This window comes from Crinia signifera, chromosome 7 (genome assembly GCF_055691185.1).
Source record: "Crinia signifera chromosome 7, ASM5569118v1, whole genome shotgun sequence".
Lineage (NCBI taxonomy): Eukaryota > Metazoa > Chordata > Amphibia > Anura > Myobatrachidae > Crinia > Crinia signifera.
This window is the reverse complement of record NC_139223.1, coordinates 18,716,985-18,741,968: the sequence shown is the minus strand read 5'-3', so window position 1 is coordinate 18,741,968 and position 24,984 is coordinate 18,716,985. Positions and strand designations below refer to the sequence as shown.

At 43.0% G+C, this 24,984-nt stretch overlaps 1 protein-coding gene across 1 annotated transcript in view; it reads right to left on the bottom strand.

Moving 5' to 3' along the window:
- Positions 1-24,984, bottom strand: part of LOC146019891 (uncharacterized) — a 123,083-nt gene that overhangs the window by 48,668 nt on the left and 49,431 nt on the right. Inside the window, exons 8-9 of the mRNA XM_083152526.1 lie at positions 16,790-17,005; positions 12,988-13,203 (exon numbers count right to left, since the gene is read on the bottom strand). Of these exons, the coding sequence (XP_083008652.1) occupies positions 12,988-13,203; positions 16,790-17,005 (432 nt within the window). The remainder of the gene's footprint in view (positions 1-12,987; positions 13,204-16,789; positions 17,006-24,984) is intronic.

The following is a 24,984-nucleotide window of genomic DNA, read 5'->3' as shown; positions in this document are numbered from 1 at the left end:
ACCCTTGTCCCAGAGGGTCTGAATGAATATATAAGTTATAGTCCATATTTAACCCCTTCCTGACAGAGCCAGTTTTTGCGTTCCTGACAGAGCCCTTTTTTTCAAATCTGACATGTCTCACTTAAGTGGGGATAACTTTTTTTTGCTTTTACTTATCCCAGTGATTTTGAGATTGTTTTTTCGTGACACATTGTACTTCAAATTAGTGGTAAATTTGGGTCGATACAGTCGGTGTTTTTTTGTGAAAAATACCAAAATATCGTGAAAAAATGGAAAATTTAGCGATTTGCAAAATGTTAAATTTTCTGCTTGTGAGACAAATAATCTTACCACTCAAAATAGTGAATAACTAACATAGACCATATGTCTACTTTATGTTGACATCATTATTTCAACTTCCTTTTAATTTTTTGGGACACTAGGAGGCTTACAATATGAATAGCAAATTCTCAAATTTTCAAGAAAATTTCAAACACTGATTTTTTTAGGGACCAGTTCAGTTCTGATGTAACTTTGAGGGACTTGTATGTGAGACACCCCCATAAATGATGCCATTTCAAAAACTGCACCCCTCACAGTATTCAAAACAGCATTTTGGAAGTTTGTTAACCCTTTAGGTGTTTCACAGGAATTAAAACAAAGTGTAGGTGAAATTTCAAAATTTCTTTTTTTTTGCAGATTTGCAATTTTAATACATTTTTATAAGGAACACAGTACATTTTACTAGAGAAATGTGACTAAAAATTGATTCCCCCAATTCTTTTGTTTTCATAAATATCCTATATGTGGCCCTAGTGTGCACGGTGACCAAACCACAGGCTTCATAATAGAAGGAGCACCTACTTGATTTTGGAGCCTCCTTTTTATGAGATTATTTTTTAGGCACCATGTAGGTTTCAAGGCACCATAAGATGCTAAAAGTTAGGAACCCCCCCACAAGTGACCCCATTTTGCAAACTACACCCCTCAGGGAATTCATCTAGGGGTATAGTGTACATTTCAAACCCCCAGGGGTTTCACCAATTGTGGTACAACTGGGCAGTGAAAATGAAAAATTATTTTTTTTACACAAAAATGCAGTTCTGGCTCCAAATTTGTCATTTTCAGAAGGTATGAAGGAGACAAAGCACCCCAAAATCTGTGCCCCAATTTCTCCCGAGTACGGCAATGCCTCACATGTGACCAAAAAATACCAGTTGGGTGCATGGCAGGACTCAGAAGGGAAGGAGTGATTTTTGGATTTTGCAGCTCAGATTCTGGTGGAATTTTGGTGGGTGCTATGTCGCATTAGCAAGACCCCCCAAGCACCAATACAGTGGAACCCCCCCACAAGTCACCCCATTTTGCAAACTACACCCCTCAGGGAATTCATCTAGGGGTATAGTGTACATTTCAAACCCCCAGGGGTTTCACCAATTTTGATACAAGTGGGCAGTGAAAATGAAAAATTACATTTTTTTACACAAAAATGCAGTTCTGGCTCAAAATTTTTCATTTTCAGAAGGTATGAAGGAGAAAAAGCACCCCAAAATCTGTGCCCCAATTTCTCCCGAGTACGGCAATGCCTCACATGTGACCAAAAAATACCAGTTGGGTGCATGGCAGGACTCAGAAGGGAAGGAGTGATTTTTGGATTTTGCAGCACAGATTCTGGTGGAATGAATGGTGGGTGCTATGTTGCACCAATACAGTGGAACCCCCCCACAAGTCACCCCATTTTGCAAAGTACACCCCTCAGGGAATTCATCTAGGGGTATAGTGTACATTTCAAACCCCCAGGGGTTTCACCAATTTTGATACAAGTGGGCAGTGAAAATGAAAAATTACATTTTTTTTACACAAAAATGCAGTTCTGGCTCAAAATTTTTCATTTTCAGAAGGTATGAAGGAGAAAAAGCACCCCAAAATATGTGCCCCAATTTCTCCCGAGTACGGAAATGCCTCACATGTGACCAAAAAATACCAGTTGGGTGCATGGCAGGACTCAGAACGGAAGGAGTGATTTTTGGATTTTGCGGCTCAGATTCTGGTGGAATTTTGGTGGGTGCTATGTCGCATTAGCAAGACCCCCCAAGCACCAATACAGTGGAACCCCCCCACAAGTCACCCCATTTTGAAAACTACACCCCTCAGGGAATTCATCTAGGGGTATAGTGTACATTTCAAACCCCCAGGGGTTTCACCAATTTTGATACAAGTGGGCAGTGAAATTGAAAAATTACATTTTTTACACAAAAATGCAGTTCTGGCTCGAAATTTTTCATTTTCAGAAGGTATGAAGGAGAAAAAGCACCCCAAAATCTGTGCCCCAATTTCTCCCGAGTACGGCAATGCCTCACATGTGACCAAAAAATACCAGTTGGGTGCATGGCAGGACTCAGAACGGAAGGAGTGATTTTTGGATTTTGCAGCTCAGATTCTGGTGGAATTTTGGTGGGTGCTATGTCGCATTAGCAAGACCCCCCAAGCACCAATACAGTGGAACCCCCCCACAAGTCACCCCATTTTGAAAACTACACCCCTCAGGGAATTCATCTAGGGGTATAGTGTACATTTCAAACCCCCAGGGGTTTCACCAATTTTGATACAAGTGGGCAGTGAAAATGAAAAATTACATTTTTTTACACAAAAATGCAGTTCTGGCTCAAAATTTTTCATTTTCAGAAGGTATGAAGGAGAAAAAGCACCCCAAAATCTGTGCCCCAATTTCTCCCGAGTACGGCAATGCCTCACATGTGACCAAAAAATACCAGTTGGGTGCATGGCAGGACTCAGAACGGAAGGAGTGATTTTTGGATTTTGCAGCACAGATTCTGGTGGAATGAATGGTGGGTGCTATGTTGCACCAATACAGTGGAACCCCCCCACAAGTCACCCCATTTTGCAAAGTACACCCCTCAGGGAATTCATCTAGGGGTATAGTGTACATTTCAAACCCCCAGGGGTTTCACCAATTTTGATACAAGTGGGCAGTGAAAATGAAAAATTACATTTTTTTACACAAAAATGCAGTTCTGGCTCCAAATTTTTCATTTTCAGAAGGTATGAAGGAGACAAAGCACCCCAAAATCTGTGCCCCAATTTCTCCCGAGTACGGCAATGCCTCACATGTGACCAAAAAATACCAGTTGGGTGCATGGCAGGACTCAGAAGGGAAGGAGTGATTTTTGGATTTTGCAGCTCAGATTCTGGTGGAATTTTGGTGGGTGCTATGTTGCATTAGCAAGACCCCCCAAGCACCAATACAGTGGAACCCCCCCACAAGTGACCCCATTTTGCAAACTACACCCCTCAGGGAATTCATCTAGGGGTATAGTGTACATTTCAAACCCCCAGGGGTTTCACCAATTTTGATACAAGTGGGCAGTGAACATGAAAAATTACATTTTTTACACAAAAATGCAGTTCTGGCTCAAAATTTTTCATTTTCAGAAGGTATGAAGGAGAAAAAGCACCCCAAAATCTGTGCCCCAATTTCTCCCGAGTACGGCAATGCCTCACATGTGACCAAAAAATACCAGTTGGGTGCATGGCAGGACTCAAAAGGGAAGGAGTGATTTTTGGATTTTGCAGCTCAGATTCTGGTGGAATTTTGGTGGGTGCTATGTCGCATTTGCAAGACCCCCCAAGCACCAATACAGTGGAACCCCCCCACAAGTGACCCCATTTTGCAAACTACACCCCTCAGGGAATTCATCTAGGGGTATAGTGTACATTTCAAACCCCCAGGGGTTTCACCAATTTTGATACAAGTGGGCAGTGAAAAAGAAAAATTACATTTTTTACACAAAAATGCAGTTCTGGCTCAAAATTTTTCATTTTCAGAAGGTATGAAGGAGAAAAAGCACCCCAAAATCTGTGCCCCAATTTCTCCCGAGTACGGCAATGCCTCACATGTGACCAAAAAATACCAGTTGGGTGCATGGCAGGACTCAGAAGGGAAGGAGTGATTTTTGGATTTTGCAGCACAGATTCTGGTGGAATGAATGGTGGGTGCTATGTTGCACCAATACAGTGGAACCCCCCCACAAGTCACCCCATTTTGCAAACTACACCCCTCAGGGAATTCATCTAGGGGTATAGTGTACATTTAAAACCCCCAGGGGTTTCACCAATTTTGATACAAGTGGGCAGTGAAAATGAAAAATTACATTTTTTTACACAAAAATGCAGTTCTGGCTCAAAATTTTTCATTTTCAGAAGGAATGAAGGAGACAAAGCACCCCAAAATCTGTGCCCCAATTTCTCCCGAGTACGGCAATGCCTCATGTGTGACCAAAAAGTGGCAGGACTCAGAAGGGAAGGAGTGATATTTGGATTTTGCAGCACAAATTCTGGTGGAATGATGGTGGGTGCTATGTCGCATTAGCAAGACCCCCAAAGCACCAATACAGTGGAACCCCCCCACAAGTGACCCCATTTTGCAAACTACACCCCTCAGGGAATTCATCTAGGGGTATAGTGTACATTTCAAACCCCCAGGGGTTTCACCAATTTTGATACAAGTGGGCAGTGAACATGAAAAATTACATTGTTTTACACAAAAATGCAGTTCTGGCTCAAAATTTTTCATTTTCACAAGGAATGAAGGAGACAAAGCACCCCAAAATATGTGCCCCAATTTCTCCCGAGTACGGCAATGCCTCACATGTGACCAAAAAATACCAGTTGGGTGCATGGCAGGACTCAGAAGGGAAGGAGTGATTTTTGGATTTTGCGGCTCAGATTCTGGTGGAATGAATGGTGGGTGCTATGTGGCATTAGCAAGACCCCCGAAGCACGGTGAAATTATGAACCTAATATTCCATAGATGTGTGGTATATTTTAAAACACTCCTTTATACATAGGCCGGGTTTGTCGGGGCAAGTGTCACACTGGAAAATAGTTTGCTTTCTTATTCCCTTTTTATAGCAAACTTTGCACCTTTTTTGTGTCCTGCCCTTTTTTCCAGTGGAGGGGATTTCATCAGGAAAATGCTGCCCTGGTACAATACGGGGGCCAGTACTAGAAGTACTGGGGCCCTCTGCCTGCTGGTTCCCAAATATTAGGCCCTTTATGACTTCCTCTTGAAAGTGCATAAATGTCCCCCTCTGGCCGGTAGAACGGAATAGCACGTAAGCGTTATACAGTGCCATCTGGATGATATACACGGCCACCTTCTTGTACCAGATTTTTGTTTTCCGCAGGGCACTGTACGGCTTCAGTACCTGATCTGAAAGATCCACTCCGCCCATGTACCTATTGTAATCCAGGATACAATTAGGTTTTGAGGTGTGGGTACTGGTACCTCGTACAGGGACGGAGGTGGTACTGTCTCCGTGAATTGTTGTCAGTATAAGGACATCCCTCTTGTCCTTATATTTGACCAACAACATATTTTCGGTGCATATTCCCCTGCTTTCACCCCTTCTCATTACTTGGGCAATGTGCGTTTTTGGGAGGCCTCTTTGGTTCTTGCGCACAGTACCGCAAGCTGCTGTACCTCTTGAACCAAGGGCCTTAAACAGGGGGATGCTGGTGTAAAAGTTATCCACATAGAGGTGATAACCTTTATCCAGGAAGGGGTGCACTAAATCCCAGACAATTTTCCCACTAACACCTACGAGGGAGGGGGGGCATTCTGGCGGTTCAATTCTTGAATCCTTCCCTTCATAAACCCTAAACCTGTGGGTGTACCCTGAGGTGCTTTCACACAGTTTGTACATTTTTATGCCATACCTTGCCCTCTTACTGGGAAGGTACTGGCGGAATTTAACCCTTCCTTTAAAATGTATAAGGGACTCGTCGATACAAATAAATTTTTCAGGGATGTACACCTCTTCAAATTTGGCACTGAAATGATCAATGACCGGCCTGACTTTGAATAGCCGGTCAAAGGTGGGATCATCTCTGGGTGGGCACTGTGCATTATCGGTGTAATGTATAAATTTAAGAATTGTCTCAAATCGAGTCCGGGTCATGGCCATACGGTAAAATGGAGTACTGTACAGAACATCTGTACTCCAATATTGCCTAATTTCTGGCTTTTTTACTATGCCCATATGAAACACCAGACCCCAAAACGTCATCATCTCTACTGCATCTACAGGGGTCCACCTAGCAAATGATGACGTGGGGTTTTGAGCAATAAACTGCTGGGCATATAAATTAGTTTGGTCCACCATTAAATTTATAAAATCATCAGAGAAAAATAATTTGAAAAAGTCCATTTCTCTGAGACCTGTGGAATCAAATTGGATTCCTGGCATGGCCAAAAACTCAGGAACCTGGGGCTCAAAATTGTCTGGTGGTGGGGTCCATACGAGATCAATTATTGGGGGGGGGTCTCAGCTGCTCTACGGGGGCGTCTTTGAGGGGGTCCCTCATCACCAGAGGAGGAAGAGGAGCTTAAGGCGAATCCTTCAAATTCCCCGCTTGCATCACTGGCTGTGTCAGAGTCAGAAGCAAGCAGGGCATATGCCTCCTCCGCTGAATACATTCTCCTGGATGACTGGGAGGACATTTGGGAGGACATTTGGGAGGACATTTGGGATGCCATTTTTATTTTTGTGTTACTGGTAGTGAAATGTTTCAACACGTGTATAGTGTAGGGGGGGGTACAAACTTTATTTCAATCCGGGGGGTATGTAGTGTGTAGTGTGTATGTGGTGCAGAAAAAAAAAAATACTTTATACCAATAAAAAAAAAAAAATGAAGGGGTTAAAAATAAAAAATTTAAGGGGTTAAAAAAAAAAAAAAGGTCCTGCGCCAAAAATTGAGCACAGATGTTGGTCAGTAACGTCTGTCACTGAACAGCGCTCAAAGGCAACAGGAATTTGATCAAAAAAAAAAATATATAGATCAACCCTGTGCCGAAAAAGATGATCAGTGATGTACGTCACTGATCAGCGCACAGCGGCCACAGGACACCCACAAAATCACAGTGTGTGTAAAAAAAAAATTAAAAAAAGACCCCACAGCACACACACAAAAAAAAAAGGTGATCAGTGATGCGACATTGATTACCAGTGAGGTGCAGCAGGTGCACAACCTTTGGTGCAACTGACAGGTATATATAAAAAAAAAAAAACCTCTGTACCCCCAAAAAAGTTGCTGATCACCTCAGATATAGTGATCAGCACAAAAGGCGGGGGCAGCAGACAAAAAATTTAGCACTCTCTATCACTCTCTGTCACTATCTCTCTCTATCTCTCTATCTCTCACTATCTATCACTCTATGACACTGCAGCAGCAGCACTGACAGGTATATCTATATATAAAAAAAAAACTGCGCCCCCAAAAAGTTGCTGATCAGTTAATTTATACTGATCAGCACAAAAGGAGGGGGCAGCAGTCAGTTATATCAAAAATATATAGCACAATCTGTCACTATCTCTCTCTATCTCTCTCTCTCTATCTCTCTCTATCTCTCTATAACTATCACACTGCAGCAGCACAAAATATAGCACTCTGTCACTAGGCCTCTCTATCTATCTCTCTCTCTCTATCTCTCTCTATCTATAACTATATCACACTGCAGCAGCACAAAATATAGCACTCTCTGACACTATCTCTCTCTCTATCTCTCTCTATCTCTCTCTATCTCTCTATAACTATCACACTGCAGCAGCACAAAATATAGCACTCTGTCACTAGGCCTCTCTATCTATCTCTCTCTCTCTATCTCTCTCTCTCTATCTATAACTAGATCACACTGCAGCAGCACAAAATATAGCACTCTCTGACACTATCTCTCTCTCTATCTCTCTCTATCTCTCTCTATCTCTCTCTATCTCTCTCTATCTCTCTATTTATCTCTCTCTATCTATCTCTCTCTATCTAGCTAGTACACTGCAGCAGCACAATTTCACAGGAAGGCACAAGTAGTAACAGGATCCAGGAAGCAGTGATGAAGCAGCGATCAGGTAAGTATGGAGCAAGCTATGGAGCAAGGTTCTGGTCAGTATGGCGGCAGGGAGGTACGGTGACCGCACTGCACGCTATTCCAGACCGGAATGGCGTCTGCAGTGCAGTCACCGTTAGTTTAAATCCCCCTCCTTGGCTGTGATTGGTCCGTCGGTCCGACGAACCAATCACGGCCTTTGGGGGCGGGCGGGGTGCGGTGGGGTGACACCAGTGTCACCCTTACACCCCGCGGTGATTGGTGCTGTACTTTACAGCACCAATCACCTCTGATCCCGTGTCACCGGCGAACGTTATTCGCCGGTGACACAGGAAAACGCTGTAATTGGCTGTTCACACTGAACAGCCAATCACAGCGATCGCCGACGGGGGGGCGGCATCGCAGCCCCCCCTGGGCATGCACGGACATGTCTGCTGTCAGGGACAGCAGACATGTTGAAACTGTCACCGCGTCTATAGACGCGGTGACAGTTAAATGCCATGACGTACATTTACGCCATGTGTCGGGAAGTACTTCCCGACCATGACGTAAATGTACGTCAAATGTCGGGAAGGGGTTAACTTAAAATCCAACTCTCCTCAACTCTTACTCTCTTTTTTTCTTCTCCTCTTCCCCCTTCTCTCCCCCTTTTTCCACCCCTGTTTTACATTTTCTTTCTCTAAAAGCATCAGATATACTCTCAAAACAAACAACCCCTGGATTTCAGGGACATATCTCTCATAACTGTTTTCAACCATTATGTGCTTTATCCTCTAAAAATCTTCATTCATCCTCTAAAAATCTTCAAAAAAATCTTCATTAAACTGTGCATTAATCCCAAAACCCAGCATAATTGAATTTAACTGAATTTAATTTAATTCATTTCATGATTTTATTATTATTAAAAATTATCTAAAAATAGATTGATCTACTAATAAGTTTTCCAACACAATTAATCATATGCATTTAATATTTATTTCATTTAATATATTACCCGATTATTCTAGAGATTTCTGTGTGTGTGTATATGTGTATATATATATATATATATATATATATATATGTATGTATGTATATATATATAGAGATCTTTGTATATATTCTCTATCATTACTAATTTTCTCTATTTTACTTTAATTATTTCTTTCCCATTTTTTTCTGAGTTTTCTTTAATATATTGTTCTTTTAAAATCATTATAGGTTATGACCCACAATATAATAACATTTAAATAGAAAGAAATTTATTATAATACACTCCTTGCTATCCCAAGAAATGTATTTGGTTAGTGGGATAAGCGTCTAAATAATTAAGTATTCACAATGATTCAATTAACACCTCAATTATCTTTAATTAATATAGAGGAGTGTCTATAAATACAAATCTCTCCCACCAAGAGAGTCACCGTGAACAAGCCTTCAGGGCGAAACGATATCGTCGGTTTAAAGGGTATGCACTGTGCGCACAGTGCAAACCCATGAGATGAACATCCCTGCAAGTCTCTAAGATTGCATCCCCATTACAGGACACATGGACTCCAAATTGTCCGCCTAGAACTGCACAGTATCTATAGTGCACTATTGGGATTTTCGTTTAGACACTGTCTTCTACTACCTCACTGGCTGCAAGCACTCCAAAACGCTGTTAATGTGAGCGGCAGCATTACCAACGGATACAGCCTTCCTCTCCCCCCAGCAGCCTGAGATTGCTCCTAAACGAAGCTGACACTGCAAGCGGCAGTACCTTCCACAGAATAAATCCAGATACAGCCTTCTACCTTGCAAAAAGCCGAGAACGCTCCAGGACCTATACGCGGCATATTTCAGCTCAGGGAAGTGGTAATGTAAAATATCGCTTTACTCATATAGCAATCTACCTTTTACTACTATCTCTTAAAAGGTCTATGTAATTTTTTTTGAACTAATTGCATACAGACTATACAATATATTGGATGGCGATGGTGGTGATATAGCTGGGAACTGATAGTACTACTATTATTATAGTCTGTGCATATAATGTTACTTTATATTGATGGGTTGCTTAATGTCCATATATAGTTGAACAATCTCAGCAGTTCAAGCGCAGGACTAATGTCAGTAGACATTTAAATACAATCTAAACCAGACTTATATTGTATCAATTCTGTGTTTCATACACACTGACCAATGTACAAATCTCATGCTCCTGCCTCTCTGTACAGATTGACTATGTATATTTATGGATAGCAGTTTAAGTGCAGGACCAATGTCGATATATATTTAAATACAATCTAAAACCTGACCTATACTGTACCAACTCTGTATTTCATATACACTGACCAATCTATAAATTTCATACTCCTATCTCTCTGTATAGATTGATTATTGTTCTATAATTTGTAAATTTATAGATTTTAAGCACAAGACTAGTGTTGATATATATTTGAATACAAACCTATCAATCTTAGATTGTATCAATTCCGTGTTTCATACACACTGACCAATCTGCAAAAAATTGTAGTTTTTTATGCTTCTCTATACATGTTGATTATTGCCTTAATCCATATACGGGCGATCCAGTCCGATTTGGGAAATTTGATGTTATATATGCATTGTTTAAGTATGAAAATTTAATAATTTGAGTAGATACTTTTGTGTGTGAATTCACGGAATGGGCAAAAAAACAGTAACCTGAGCTTGTATTTTCTATAGGGAAATTTTGTGGCTATATATTTAAAATACAATCCAACCAGACTTATACTGTACCAATTCTGTGTTCTGTACACACTAACCAATCTATAAACATTAGAATCCACATATCCTGTGGACTTTCTCAATCTTTCCTTTTCTGATACTTATTCAGAGTTCACTCATCGGCGGGTTAACAAAGGGCTAGATGCCGACAGCAGTAACTCCTTAAGAGCTGTCAGGATTCTGAGACACGGAGCTTAGACACTGAACCTCCCTCTCCGCTGTTACATACATGAGAGGAACCAGTAAGTGTTAGTGGCTAGTCCTGTACAAGCTCCCCTTCAATATTCTCCAATCCTTATTCTGCTCTGTTTTCTATATTTAAAAATATAAGGTTTTTTGGTAAGCAGAAGAAACTCATGCTGTATCCAATGTAATTCTATATGATGCAGCACAGCAGGTAATCTGCCCTGATAGCCTTATCTTTTCTTACTTGTACTATCCACTCTTACTTTCCACAAATAAGATTTAAGTTACAATATAATTTGTTGCAATTCACTTTTGTGTGATACATAATATCCAATCTCAGACTTACCAGATCACAGGGACATCTCTAACTTATTAAAGTGGTAATACAATTTTCTTACCCATATCTCCTTGAATTCTAATGTACAATTCTTCGCCTAGCACGGTTCATTCTACTTGATTTTTGTGCTACACACATAGATAAAACGTATATATTAGTAGCACAAACTAATCTCGCACTGTATGTTTGTCTTAGTTATATGTGATGTATGTTTTTTTATCAAAATTGAATAAAATATTTTAAACATTGTATAGATTTAGTAAGCAGTGCCCCAGCAAAAAAGAGTTTCTTTTCTCTTCTCGTTTTGAATGCGGGAGGGTTGGCAAGTATGACATACACTGATTCTCTCATACATACATACATACTGTACACTGATGCTCTCATACATATATACATACACTGATGCTCTCATACATACATGCACTGATGCTCTCATACATACATGCACTGATGCTCTCATACATACATACACTGATTCTCTCATACATACATACATATATACATACTGTACACTGATGCTCTCATACACATATACATACATTCACTGATGCTCTCATTCATACATACATACATACATACATACATACAGTACATGCACTGATGCTCTCATACATACATACATACATACATACATACATACATACACTGATGCTCTCACTCTCATACATACATACACTGATTCTCTCATACATACATACATACATACATATATACATACATACTGTACACTGATGCTCTCATACATATATACATACACTGATGCTCACTTACATACATACATACATACATACAGTATATGCACTGATGCTCTCATACATACATACATACATACTGTACACTGATGCTCTCATACATATATACATACACTGATGCTCACTTACATACATACATACAGTACATGCACTGATGCTCACATACATACATACATACACTGATGCTCTCATACATACATACATACAAACATACATACACTGATTCTTTCATACATACATACATACTGTACACTGATGCTCTCATACATATATACATACACTGATGCTCACATACATACATACATACATACAGTACATGCACTGATGCTCTCATACATACACTGACGCTCACATACATACATACATACATACATACATACATACATACATACAATGTTGCTCACATACATACATACATACATACATACATATACATATGCATACACTGAAGCTCTGATGTAGGGGGTGACTTGCTGGGTTACCCAGCGAAATGCATCACGGGTACCCCATGCAACACAGGAATCATTTCAGCAGTGCTCCCCATCTTTCAGTCCTCAGGACCCTCATAAGGTATTACCACTAAGACAGCAGCAAGCCTTCTCCACTCCAGGGACATCCATTTCCCAATGGGAGTTACATATGGTGGGATCCTTTTCTAGTGAGTGTTGATTTGCCATTATATGGACTGCACACCTCCATCCTACTGCGTCCTAGATATGAGGTCACTATAATAATGGGACCTATTCACTAATTATTGATTGCCATTACCAAAGAGAGATTGCTTGGTACTTATGTAATATCTGGGCTCCCGTTTTTCTTATGAGACCGCGTCTGCTCGCCACGCTTCGGGCACGGTGGCTCGCTGCGATAGTAAGGGTATGAAAAAATTTAACATGGGAGCCCAGATAATACATAAGTACCATTATTAATTATTTCATTATTATTAATATTATTAATTATAATAATAATTAGCGCTGTGTTTATTCTCTTGGTTTACTTATCTTGCAGAATCTGGGTGGTTGCTCAGGGTCGTAAAAGGAGACCTCACCCCAAAGTGTAAATCCCATCAGAAACACAGAACTCCCTGTGTGCTCACATACCTGTGCTCTCTGTGTCTCCCATTCGCGGAGATGGGGACTGCAGCTCTTTGCGGACAGATGACTGGGAGCCAGTTCCTGCCGCTATGCTGTCTGTAGTCACATTCTTGGGGAACGCATCGGATGTCTCCACTTCTAGCGGGGACGCCGGAGTCACAGGGGTAAATGGAGGCTGACGAGGTGTGGTGGCAGGTTTTATCCTTACACTTTCCTGTGCACCTTAAACAATATTGATAAGATGGAATTAGTACTGTACACTACAATGTATAACACAGATGTGGTCATCAGCGCGCTGCCTTATATTGGTTTATATGTCATTATTACATAGGGCCTGATGCTTTGTGTACTACAATAACAGGTGGACAGAGCATGTGCAGGACAGGTCCTGCTTTGTTCCTGGCAGTCCCGCAGATGAAGACCCCACAGGATAGTATATACAGTAACTGTTAGGTATCCCCTTATTCAGTTTGCCTCAATTATGCCACCTATCTAAGAATAGCCATATGCCGAGGGCGGGCGCGATCTGTAGCTTCAGAAGATGGACCCTACGTAAGAAATTTACTAAGAATGAAAGCGTATGAATGCACCCATATGTACCCTAATCAAATGAGCCTCACCGCAAAGTCAATTGGGGTCAATCACAAAGGTGACCCCTACTGACTTTGTGGTCAGCCTCATTTGCCGGTTCCCACCATGGGACTTAATATTATACTTCTAACAGAGTCCTACAGTGAGGACCGCCCATAGGCGTATATGTTAATTTCATAACATGAAACCCTTTAGAGGAGCGCACAGTCTATCAGGTGCGGTGCTCTACTGGAGCACTCTACTGATAGGCTGAGGGGGGCCCCATTGACTGGCATCCATGGGATTCACAACATTCTTTGGGAGGAGCTGCTTGTGTAAACAAGCAGTTCCTCATGTCCACTGGTTAGGCATATTCTGTTTTTTTTTTTACCTATTAGATGCTACTACGGACCAAAAAGGATGCGATCTACACTGGAGGAGTTAAGTATAATTTTTTTTTTTACACAGGTAGATCCACATTGGGATTCTACTGGAGAAGAGGACCAAACCTACAGGATGATAGTGAGTATGTGCAGATGGAGCCCCTCTCATTCAGGCAGGGGCTGGCGGTAGATTCGCCAGCCGCCAGACTCCACCCTTAAACCGAATCTCCACCCTCATCATCGTCCCCCACCTCCCCGATCCTCCCCCCCTAACCCTACCCGTCTCCCTGAAGTGGAGATGGGAAACTGGGACGCGTGTGCGTGTGAGACGCTCACGCGTCCCAGTGAGATGTAGCGCCCGCTCACCAGTGGGGATGTTCTGGCGAGCCCCGACGCTGGATGAGCGGCACTACATTTGTATGTATGGTGTATGTGATAAATTTATACTTTATTAGGTTAGTGTGTTATTATTTAGCTATTGGTTCTATTGTGGGACTACAAGTCCCATGCCCCGCATACTGAAACCTGCAGCGGGGGAGGCTTGCTGGGACTTTTTGATCTACAACAAAACCCAATTTTTATTTCACTTACATTATCAACCCAGCAAAAGTCCCGGGCTTTAGTCCTAGCTGTTGGTGGCCTGGGGGGGACCACTTTATTGGAGGGTTCCCCACTCCCCCAGGGACCTGGCCAGGGCTGAGCAGCCACAGGTTAATCGCACAGAAATGGGACCTTATATAAAAAGACTTCCCTGGTTGTGACATTACCCTGATGGCTGCTGGAGCCCGGTGGTTACATAAATACGGGGTACCTGTACTCTTTTTGTCCCCATATTTTTGGTACCAGGACCGGACCAAGGGCCTTATTCTGATCGGTGCGGCCCGATCAGAAATATGCGGTCATGTCCGTGCAGGCGAATCCCCGCCTTCCATACGGATCGCCACCTCCGTCCGTATGCGGATATGTGGCGGTCCACATGAAAGTGGACGGGGATACGCCTCCTCCGTCTTGGGAGCAGCCCCTGCATTCGATGGTCGCCGAACATCGAATGCAGGGCCGCACGCTCCACCAGGTCCCGCCACACAAGACCACACGGACACTTGTCCGTGTGAAATCATGTATGGGGGCGGGCAGCTGACATCCGGCGATGTCAGATGCCCGCCCCGTACCCACGCGTCACGGCCTCATTACCATGCATACGCCCCGCGTTTGCATGGGAACGCCCATGAAACGCGGGGCGTATGCATAGGGTAATGAGGCTAAGTAGCCCCTCACGCCCCCTGTGCGGCGTGTCAAGAATACGTGCGGCGAAATCGCCTGCACATGCGCAGAGTGACCTCTGCACATGCGCAGACGATCAACATCGGCGGGACGTCCGCATGCGGTAAAATCCGCACCGATCAGAATAAGGCCCCAAGAGCACGGTGCTGATATTGGAACTGCAGGGGGACCTTGGCTCTTTATTCCCCTGTAATTTTGGAACCAGAACCGGCTCAAAGAGCCGGGGTTGGTTATACTCGTGGAGGGGACACATGCGTTTTTAAAATGTACTTATTTATTCTTAGATTACCCTAATGCACTGGATGCGGTGCATCAGGGTCATCCGTATTTGGCTGCTTGGAAAATATGAATACCGAGTTCTCCGGCTGTATTTTCAGCCAATACCATTTGTAGCCAGATCAACCATGTACATTCATCTTCCTTAAGCCATGGCCCAGCATGGCTATCCTATTGTTCTCAGCTGCAATACAATACATAGAACAATAGAGTAGGGGATTAGCATAGTAATCCTATTACTCACTTAATCCTATTATAGGAATGGATGAGAGTGGCTACAACTGTAGCTCCAAATTCATCCAAACACCGTATGCCAACAGATGTCGTTACTCCAAAACAATATTCCCAAGCTCACCTTAGACTTGGACTCTGATCCTGATAGTGAATTTTTTGATGACCCAAGTTTTGTTATGGGACGTCCTGTTCTTCCCAGTTATGCTTTTATGAATGAGGAGGTTCCAGAGTTACCAACAAGGTCTACAGGCAGAGACATAGGGAGGGTGGCTCCGGTGGAGTGCAAGACCCTGCTCCCCTACAAATATGTCCGGCAACTCAAAGGAGACCTCTGCACCTCTAGCATTTTTTAGGGGAGTGCAATGCGCCCAGTGCTACCTGGAAGTGTGGCTTCTGGGAGAGCTGATGTGCTGCGCGCCTAGAGGCCCCTGGCAACGAGCATGTAACCCTCCATAGCAACAAGCATGTAACCCCCCTGGCAACAAGCATGTAACCCCCCTGGCAAATAGCCTGTAATCCCCTAGCACGAGAATGTAACCCCCTGGAAATGAGCAAGAAAATAGCATGTGATCCTCCCTAGAACCGAGCATGTAGGGGAGTGCAGTGTGCCCAGGGCTACCTGGTAGTGCTGATTCTAGGAGTGCTGACTTGCTGCGAGCCTGCAGCCCCCTGGCAAACAAGCATGTAACCCCTCTGGCAATGAGCATGTAACCACCCCTGGTAAACAAGCATGTAACCACCCCTGGCAAACAAGCATGTAAGCCCCTGGCAATGAGCATGTAACCCTCCTGGCATTGAGCATGTAACCCTCCATGGCAACAAGCATGTAAACCCCCCCCCCCCCCTGGCAACGAGCATGTAACCCCTGGAAATGAGCAAGAAAATAGCATTATTATTATTATTATTATTAATATTATTAATTATAATAATAATTAGCGCTGTGTTTATTCTCTTGGTTTACTTATCTTACAGAATCTGGGTGGCTGCTCAGGGTCGTAAAAGGAGACCTCACCCCAAAGTGTAAATCCCTTCAGAAACACAGAACTCCCTGTGTGCTCACATACCTGTGCTCTCTGTATCTCCCAATCCCGGAGATGGGGACTGCTGCTCTTTGCGGACAGATGACTGGGAGCCAGTTCCTGCCGCTATGCTGTCTGTAGTCACATTCTTGGGGAACGCATCGGATGTCTCCACTTCTAGCGGGGACGCCGGAGTCACAGGGGTAAATGGAGGCTGACGAGGTGTGGTGGCAGGTTTTATCCTTACACTTTCCTGTGCACCTTAAACAATATTGATAAGATGGAATTAGTACTGTACACTACAATGTATAACACAGATGTGGTCATCAGCGCGCTGCCTTATATTGGTTTATATGTCATTATTACATAGGGCCTGATGCTTTGTGTACTACAATAACAGGTGGACAGAGCATGTGCAGGACAGGTCCTGCTTTGTTCCTGGCAGTCCCGCAGATGAAGACCCCACAGGATAGTATATACAGTAACTGTTAGGTATCCCCTTATTCAGTTTGCCTCAATTATGCCACCTATCTAAGAATAGTCATATGCCGAGGGCGGGCGCGATCTGTAGCTTCAGAAGATGGACCCTACGTAAGAAATTTACTAAGATTGAAAGTGTATGAATGCACCCATATGTACCCTAATCAAATGAGCCTCACCGCAAAGTCAATTGGGTTCAACCACAAAGGTGACCCCTACTGACTTTGTGGTCAGCCTCATTTGCCGGTTCCCACCATGGGACTTAATATTATACTTCTAACAGAGTCCTACAGTGAGGACCGCCCATAGGCGTATATGTTAATTTCATAACATGAAACCCTTTAGAGGAGCGCACAGTCTATCAGGTGCGGTGCTCTACTGGAGCACTCTACTGATAGGCTGAGGGGGGTCCCATTGACTGGCATCCATGGGATTCACAACATTCTTTGGGGAGGAGCTGCTTGTGTAAACAAGCAGTTCCTCATGTCCACTGGTTAGGCATATTCTGTTTTTTTTTTTACCTATTAGATGCTACTACGGTCCAAAAAGGATGCGATCTACACTGGAGGAGGTAAGTATAATTTTTTTTTTTACACAGGTAGATCCACATTGGGATTCTACTGGAGAAGAGGACCAAACCTACAGGATGATAGTGAGTATGTACAGATGGAGCCCCTCTCATTCAGGCAGGGGCTGGCGGTAGATTTGCCAGCCGCCAGACCCCACCAGGCGATACACGTGCATCCCCTTCAACCGAATCTCCACCCGGGTCCCCGCCGCCTCATCGCTGTCCCCCACCTCCCCGATCCCCCCCCCCCCTAACCCTACCCGTCTCCCTGAAGTGGAGATGGGAAACTGGGATGCTCGTGCGTGTGAGACGCTCACGCGTCCCAGTGAGATGTAGCGTCCGCTCACCAGAGGGGGTGGTCTGGCGAGCCCCGGCACTGAATGAGCGGCACTACATCTGTATGTATGGTGTTTGTGATAAATGTATACTTTATTAGGTTAGTGTGTTATTATTTAGCTATTGGTTCTATTGTTGGACTACAAGTCCCAGCGGGCCCATTAATGCCCCGCATACTGAAACCTGCAGCGGGGGAGGCTTGCTGGGACTTGTTGATCTACAACAAAACCCAATTTTTATTTCACTTACATTCTCAACCCAGCAAAAGTCCCGGGTTTTAGTCCTAGCTGTCGACCACTTTATTGGAGGGTTCCCCAGTCCCCCAAGTCGCACAGAAATGGGACCTTATATAAAAAGATGGCTGTTGGAGCCCAGTGGTTACATAAATACGGGGTACCTGTACTCTTTTTGTCCCCATATTTTTGGTACCAGGACCGAACCAAGAGCACGGTGCTGATATTGGAACTGCAGGGGGACCCCAGGTCTTTATTCCCCTGTAATTTTGGAACCAGAACGGGCTCAAAGAGCCGGGATTGGTTATACTCGTGGAGGGGACACATGCGTTTTTAAAATGTATTTATTTATTCTTAGTTCTACACAGGGAATTATCCATGCGGTGCATCAGGGTCATCCGTATTTGGCTGCTGGGAAACCAAATACGATTGACTTCGCCATTGGAAAATATGAATACCGAGAACTTGGCAGCTTTGTAAATTTTCAGAGTTCTCCGGCTGTATTTTCAGCCAATACCATTTGTAGCCGTTCGAAAAGAAGATCAACCATGTACATTCATCTTCCTTAAGCCATGGCCCAGCATGGCTCACCATGGCTATCCTATTGTTCTCAGCTGCAATACAATACATAGAACAATAGAGTAGGGGATTAGCATAGTAATCCTATTACTCACTTAATCCTATTATACGAATGGATGAGAGTGGCCACAACTGTAGCTCCAAATTCATCCAAACACCGTATGCCAACAGATGTCGTTACTCCAAAACAATATTCCCAAACTCACCTTAGACTTGGACTCTGATCCTGATAGTAAATTTTTTGATGACCCAAGTTTTGTTACAGGACGTCCTGTTCTTCCCAGTTATGCTTTTATGAATGAGGAGGTTCCAGAGTTACCAACAAGGTCTACAGGCAGAGACATAGGGCGGGATGTATCAAAGCTTACCGCAGCGCTGTTATCCCGTTTACGCATCCGCAGTGCCTTCTCATGATGTATCAATAAAGTTTCGCATTGCTGTTAGTAAAAAAACTCCGCCGGCTTGTACTATCGCGGCGTTTCCGGCGCGGTAGTTACTGTCATTCATTTGTATGTAAGCTGACGCGCTGTGTAATGTATTAACATTCGCAGCGCTCAGCTATGCCTCGGAAATATTCGCCTAGTTTTGCAGGCGATAAACATATAAAAAACGCATCAGCGGCAGGGACTTTTGGCCAGTGGGCATTAGAGGAACTTCACAAACACATCACCCATATACACAGCCAGCATAGCGCTATATAGCGCTATGTATAGCATTCAGGTAATCATGTTATCGTCATGCTAAATAGTGCTATGCTGGCTGTGTGTTTGGAAAGTTCCTATAATGTCTGCTGCCCCTAGTCCAGTGCATAGAAAAAAAACAAATTTAATAGATCTGCGCATGAGAGGCAAAATACACTTCATTGCGCATGCGCAAAAAAAAAGATTCCGACGGAGGTCTGCATTACCGCAGACCTAGGAACAGAGGGAAAAAATGATACATAACGCGGAAAACTCGCAAAAAGCCAGCGAAAACACCACGAAAAAAAGGACTCCACTTCACTACAGAAATGCGAGTATTGATACATCCCGCCCATAGGGAGGGTGGCTCCGGTGGAGCGCAAGACCCTGCTCCCCTACAAATATGTCCGGCAACTTAAAGGAGACAGACACTAGGTGTCCTCCTGCACCTCTAGCATTTTTTAGGGGAGTGCAATGCGCCCAGTGCTACCTGGAAGTGTGGCTTCTGGGAAAGCTGATGTGCTGCGCGCCTAGAGGCCATTGGCAACGAGCATGTAACCCTCCATAGCAACAAGCATGTAACCCCCCCTTGGCAACAAGCATGTAATCCCCTAGCATGAGCATGTAACCCCCTGGAAACAAGCAAGAAAATAGCATGTGATCCTCCCTAGAACCGAGCATGTAGGGGAGTGCAGTGTGCCCAGGGCTACCTGGAAGTGCTGATTCTGGTAGCACTGACATGCTGCGCGCCTGCAGCCCCCTGGTAAAGAGCATTTAACCACCCCTGGCAATCAAGCATGTAACCCCTCTGGCAATGAACATGTAACCACCCCTGGTAAACAAGCATGTAACCACCCCTGGCAAACTAGCATGTAAGCCCCTGGCAATGAGCATGTAACCACCCCTAGCAAACAAGAATGTAACCACCCTGGCAACGAGCATGTAGCCCCCCTGTCAAACAGCATAGCTAACTGACAGGTCTTACGCTGGGGGCACAGCTCTAACAAACTCTGATCATGTGCGGAATCTTGGTGTTGTCCTGGATAGTGGACTGACACTTAAACATCAGGTGTCAGCCACAATCAAATCCTCATTATTTCATCTGAGAAACATAGCCAGAGTCAAGCACTTAATTCCCTCAGAAGACCTGCCTAAAGTCATACATGCATTTATATCATCACGCCTAGACTACTGCAATGCTCTCTACCTGGGTCTTCCAGCAAAAAAATTGCACCGCTTGCAGCTGGTACAAAATGCAGCCGCCAGACTAGTAACTAACCAGCCCCGTTCCTGCACATAACTCCCATTCTCTACGCCCTTCACTGGCTACCTGTAACATGGCGAATCATTTTCAAGATTGGCTTACTCACTTTCATGGCCCTATATGACCAAGGCCCAAGGTACCTGCAGCAGCTGCTGATCCCTTACTCTCCTACTCGATTACTACGATCCGGTGAAGGAGGACTACTAACAGTACCCAGAATCTCCCTGAATTCATCTGGGGGTCGAGCTTTCAACTTTGTTGCTCCAACTCTATGGAACTCTCTTCCTCGCACAGTGCGAGAAGCCCCCACTGTAGAATCCTTTAAAAATAGACCAAAGACGTACCTATTTACTCAAGCATTTCACTTATATCTATGCTTAACCTTGTTTTCTGAGCTGTAAAGACAATGGTAAAGCACTTTGAGTCCTATTGGGAGAAAAGCGCTATATAAATATAATAATAATAATTATTATTATTAAACAAGCATGTAATCCAAGAAAAAAAGAGGTAGGACCAGCGCTGTACTGAATATATATAAATTTAATAAAAAATTGCAATTTTACATATTATAACAGTCAATAATAGACAGACAAGACTTACATACACAAAACACAGAAACTCCCCCTTAAATAACTGGTGCTGGTTAGGCTTTGTTAGGTGCAATTGCGGAAGATTTTACTCAAATATAGAGCCAGTTAGTAGGTTAGTACTGAGTTCAGTCCCCACAGAAATGTGCACATTTTAAAGTGGTATACTTAATTTGTAATCCTGGGGTGAAGTATGGCTTGCAAATATGGCGATATTCTCCAACCTTTAGCAATAGGTCATATCCGAGATTAATAATCAGCCCGATGTCGTTGGCAGCCTCAGTGTCCCCTCTCAACGCGTTTCTCCGCCTCACAGACCTCTCAGCGGCTTCCTCAGGAGAAGTATGTAGATGGTGATACACTTCCGCCTTTTATGGCGTTATTTCCCGCTTTGCGCATGCCCGCGCGTCATGCGGGTCAGGCCTCACTTTCACAGAGCCATCTCTTATTCGTTCTGCCGGCCGCGCCTCCGTGTGGCACAGCTGTGTTGTCGATAGCCGCGTCATGCGGGTCAGGCCTCGTTTTCGTATAGCCTGTTTATTATATGCTCCGTAGGTGAGCGCGATCACGTCATGCGTGTCAGGCCTCGTTTTAGAAATTCCTTAATTTGTACACTCCACGTCAGGGCATAGTCGTGTCATGTGGCTCAGGTCTCTCTTTCACCGCATTTGTAGACCCAGCACCTTATTGTTGGTTGGCTAAGTATATAGATTTATACTGAACGCTTCCTGTTTGCTTTCCAGGAGCCGACTTTTTGTCTCCTCTCAGCAAAAGCATGTATCACCAGACCAGTATTATCCCTAAATAGCGAAAACTCGCCATTATCACCAGCATAATGATGTTGTTCCTATTTTAGACATACAAACATTTACCATATAATATATCATAAAATAATATATAATTAGAGCGAGATATTGTCCTTAATTCAATATATAACATATATAGATTTCATTTTATTTACATGGCAGCAATAAAAAATAAATAATAAATAAAGAAAAAAAGGGAAAAGGAATTTTTAAAAAAAATAAAACATAGACATATTAAAACAATATATAGATATTTTCTATACCCACAACCAGTGTTTTTACGGGAGGACAAAAAACACTGGATCAAACTACATAGGCAACATAGTGATATAGGGTACAAAAATATCCACCATGTATAATACAAAAAGCTGTAGAAGAAGTTGACCTGATAGGAAGGGCGGAATTATTGGAGAATAAAAGTCAGGAGAACAAAAAGAATAAGAAGGATAGGACCACATGTTTCGTTACACAGTTCAACGAGTGTTCATATGAAATTAAAAATATTATAAAAAGCAACACAAGATTACTTACACAAGATGAATATTTACAGGATATTGTTGAACCCAATGGGGGGGGGGGTTATTTTCAGAAGGGGCAATAACCTTAAAAACGATAGGTTTAACAAACTATGCACAAGAGAAGCCTATTGGATGTTCCGCCTTGGCACTATGGTACCAAAAGGACTTAACGATACCATCGAGCTTAATAATATTTAGACCTTTATTAAGTTGGTCCTTAATACAAAATATAGATGTACTTCTTCCTACTGTTGTCTTCTGCGGGCCTCGGGATGGGGGGAGGGGGAGGGTAGTTATCCGTTGTGGATAAAGTAAGGGTGGGATGGGTGATATTTATTTTTATTGTTATATTGACTCTCATTGTTATTGATTTAAAACATTTTTTAAATGATTTTTTTAGAATCTGCATCAGAAGTATTAATATTGGACTAGATGATTATGTTTTTTGAAAAAGAACATGCCTAAATTATATCTAAGATAATTGTTTTTGGAGATAGACATATTATTGGGGCATGTACCCTATATCACTATGTTGCCTATGTAGTTTGATCCAGTGTTTTTTGTCCTCCCGTAAAAACACTGGTTGTGGATATAGAAAATATCTATATATTGTTTTAATATGTCTATGTTTTATTTATTTTTTAAATTCCTTTTCCCTTTTTTTCTTTATTTATTATTTATTTTTTATTGCTGCCATGTAAATAAAATGAAATCTATATATGTTATATATTGAATTAAGGACAATATCTCGCTCTAATTATATATTATTTTATGATATATTATATGGAAAATGTTTGTATGTCTAAAATAGGAACAACATCATTATGCTGGTGATAATGGCGAGTTTTCGCTATTTAGGGATAATACTGGTCTGGTGATACATGCTTTTGCTGAGAGGAGACAAAAAGTCGGCTCCTGGAACGCAAACAGGAAGCGTTCAGTATAAATCTATATATTTAGCCAACCAACAATAAGGTGCTGGGTCTACAAATGCGGTGAAAGAGAGACCTGAGCCACATGACGCGACTATGCCCTGACGTGGAGTGTTCTAAAACGAGGCCTTACACGCATGACGTGATCGCGCTCACCTACGGAGCATATAATAAACAGGCTATACGAAAACGAGGCCTGACCCGCATGACGCGGCTATCGACAATACAGCTGTGCCACACGGAGGCGCGGCCGGCAGAACAAATAAGAGATGGCTCTGTGAAAGTGAGGCCTGACCCACATGACGCGCGGGCATGCGCAAAGCGGGAAATAACGCCATAAAAGGCGGAAGTGTATCACCATCTACATACTTCTCCTGAGGTAGCCGCTGAGAGGTCTGTGAGGCGGAGAAACGCGTTGAGAGGGGACACTGAGGCTGCCAACGACATTGGGCTGATTATTAATCTCGGATATGACCTATTGCTAAAGGTTGGAGAATATCGCCATATTTGCAAGCCATACTTCACCCCAGGATTACAAATTAAGTATACCACTTTAAAATGTGCAGATTTCTGTGGGGACTGAACTCAGTACTAACCTACTAACTGGCTCTATATTTGAGTAAAATCTTCCGCAATTGCACCTAACAAAGCCTAACCAGCACCAGTTATTTAAGGGGGAGTTTCTGTGTTTTGTGTATGTAAGTCTTGTCTGTCTATTATTGACTGTTATAATATGTAAAATTGCAATTTTTTATTAAATTTATATATATTCAGTACAGCGCTGGTCCTACCTCTTTTTTTCTTGTGCATACTTTGGAGGGGTTTGTGGTAATTTCCCCTTAAGGTCCAGCAGCAGTACCGAATATTCAATCAGCGTTCAGTATCATTCTGTGGTGTTTTGTTAAGCATGTAATCCCCCTGGCAACAAGCATGTAACCACCCCTTGCAAACAAGCATGTAACTACCCCTTGCAAAGAGCATTTAGCCACTCCTGGCAAACCAGTGTGATCTCCATTACTGGGATCTTATATCTGTCACTGGGAGATGCCTTTTCAAATTCCTGTTTGTTTGGTCGTCTCCTTATCCACGTCACCCCCAGATCCTTCGAGTAGAACCCTGGGTACTTGTGTATTATCATGGTGCCCGCGAAATCGGCTGAAAATCGGCCGCAAATCGCATTCAAAAATCGGATGCAATTTAGCGGCCGATTTGCGGCCAATTTTCCGCCGATTTCCTGTACACCCCCACTATCTACCT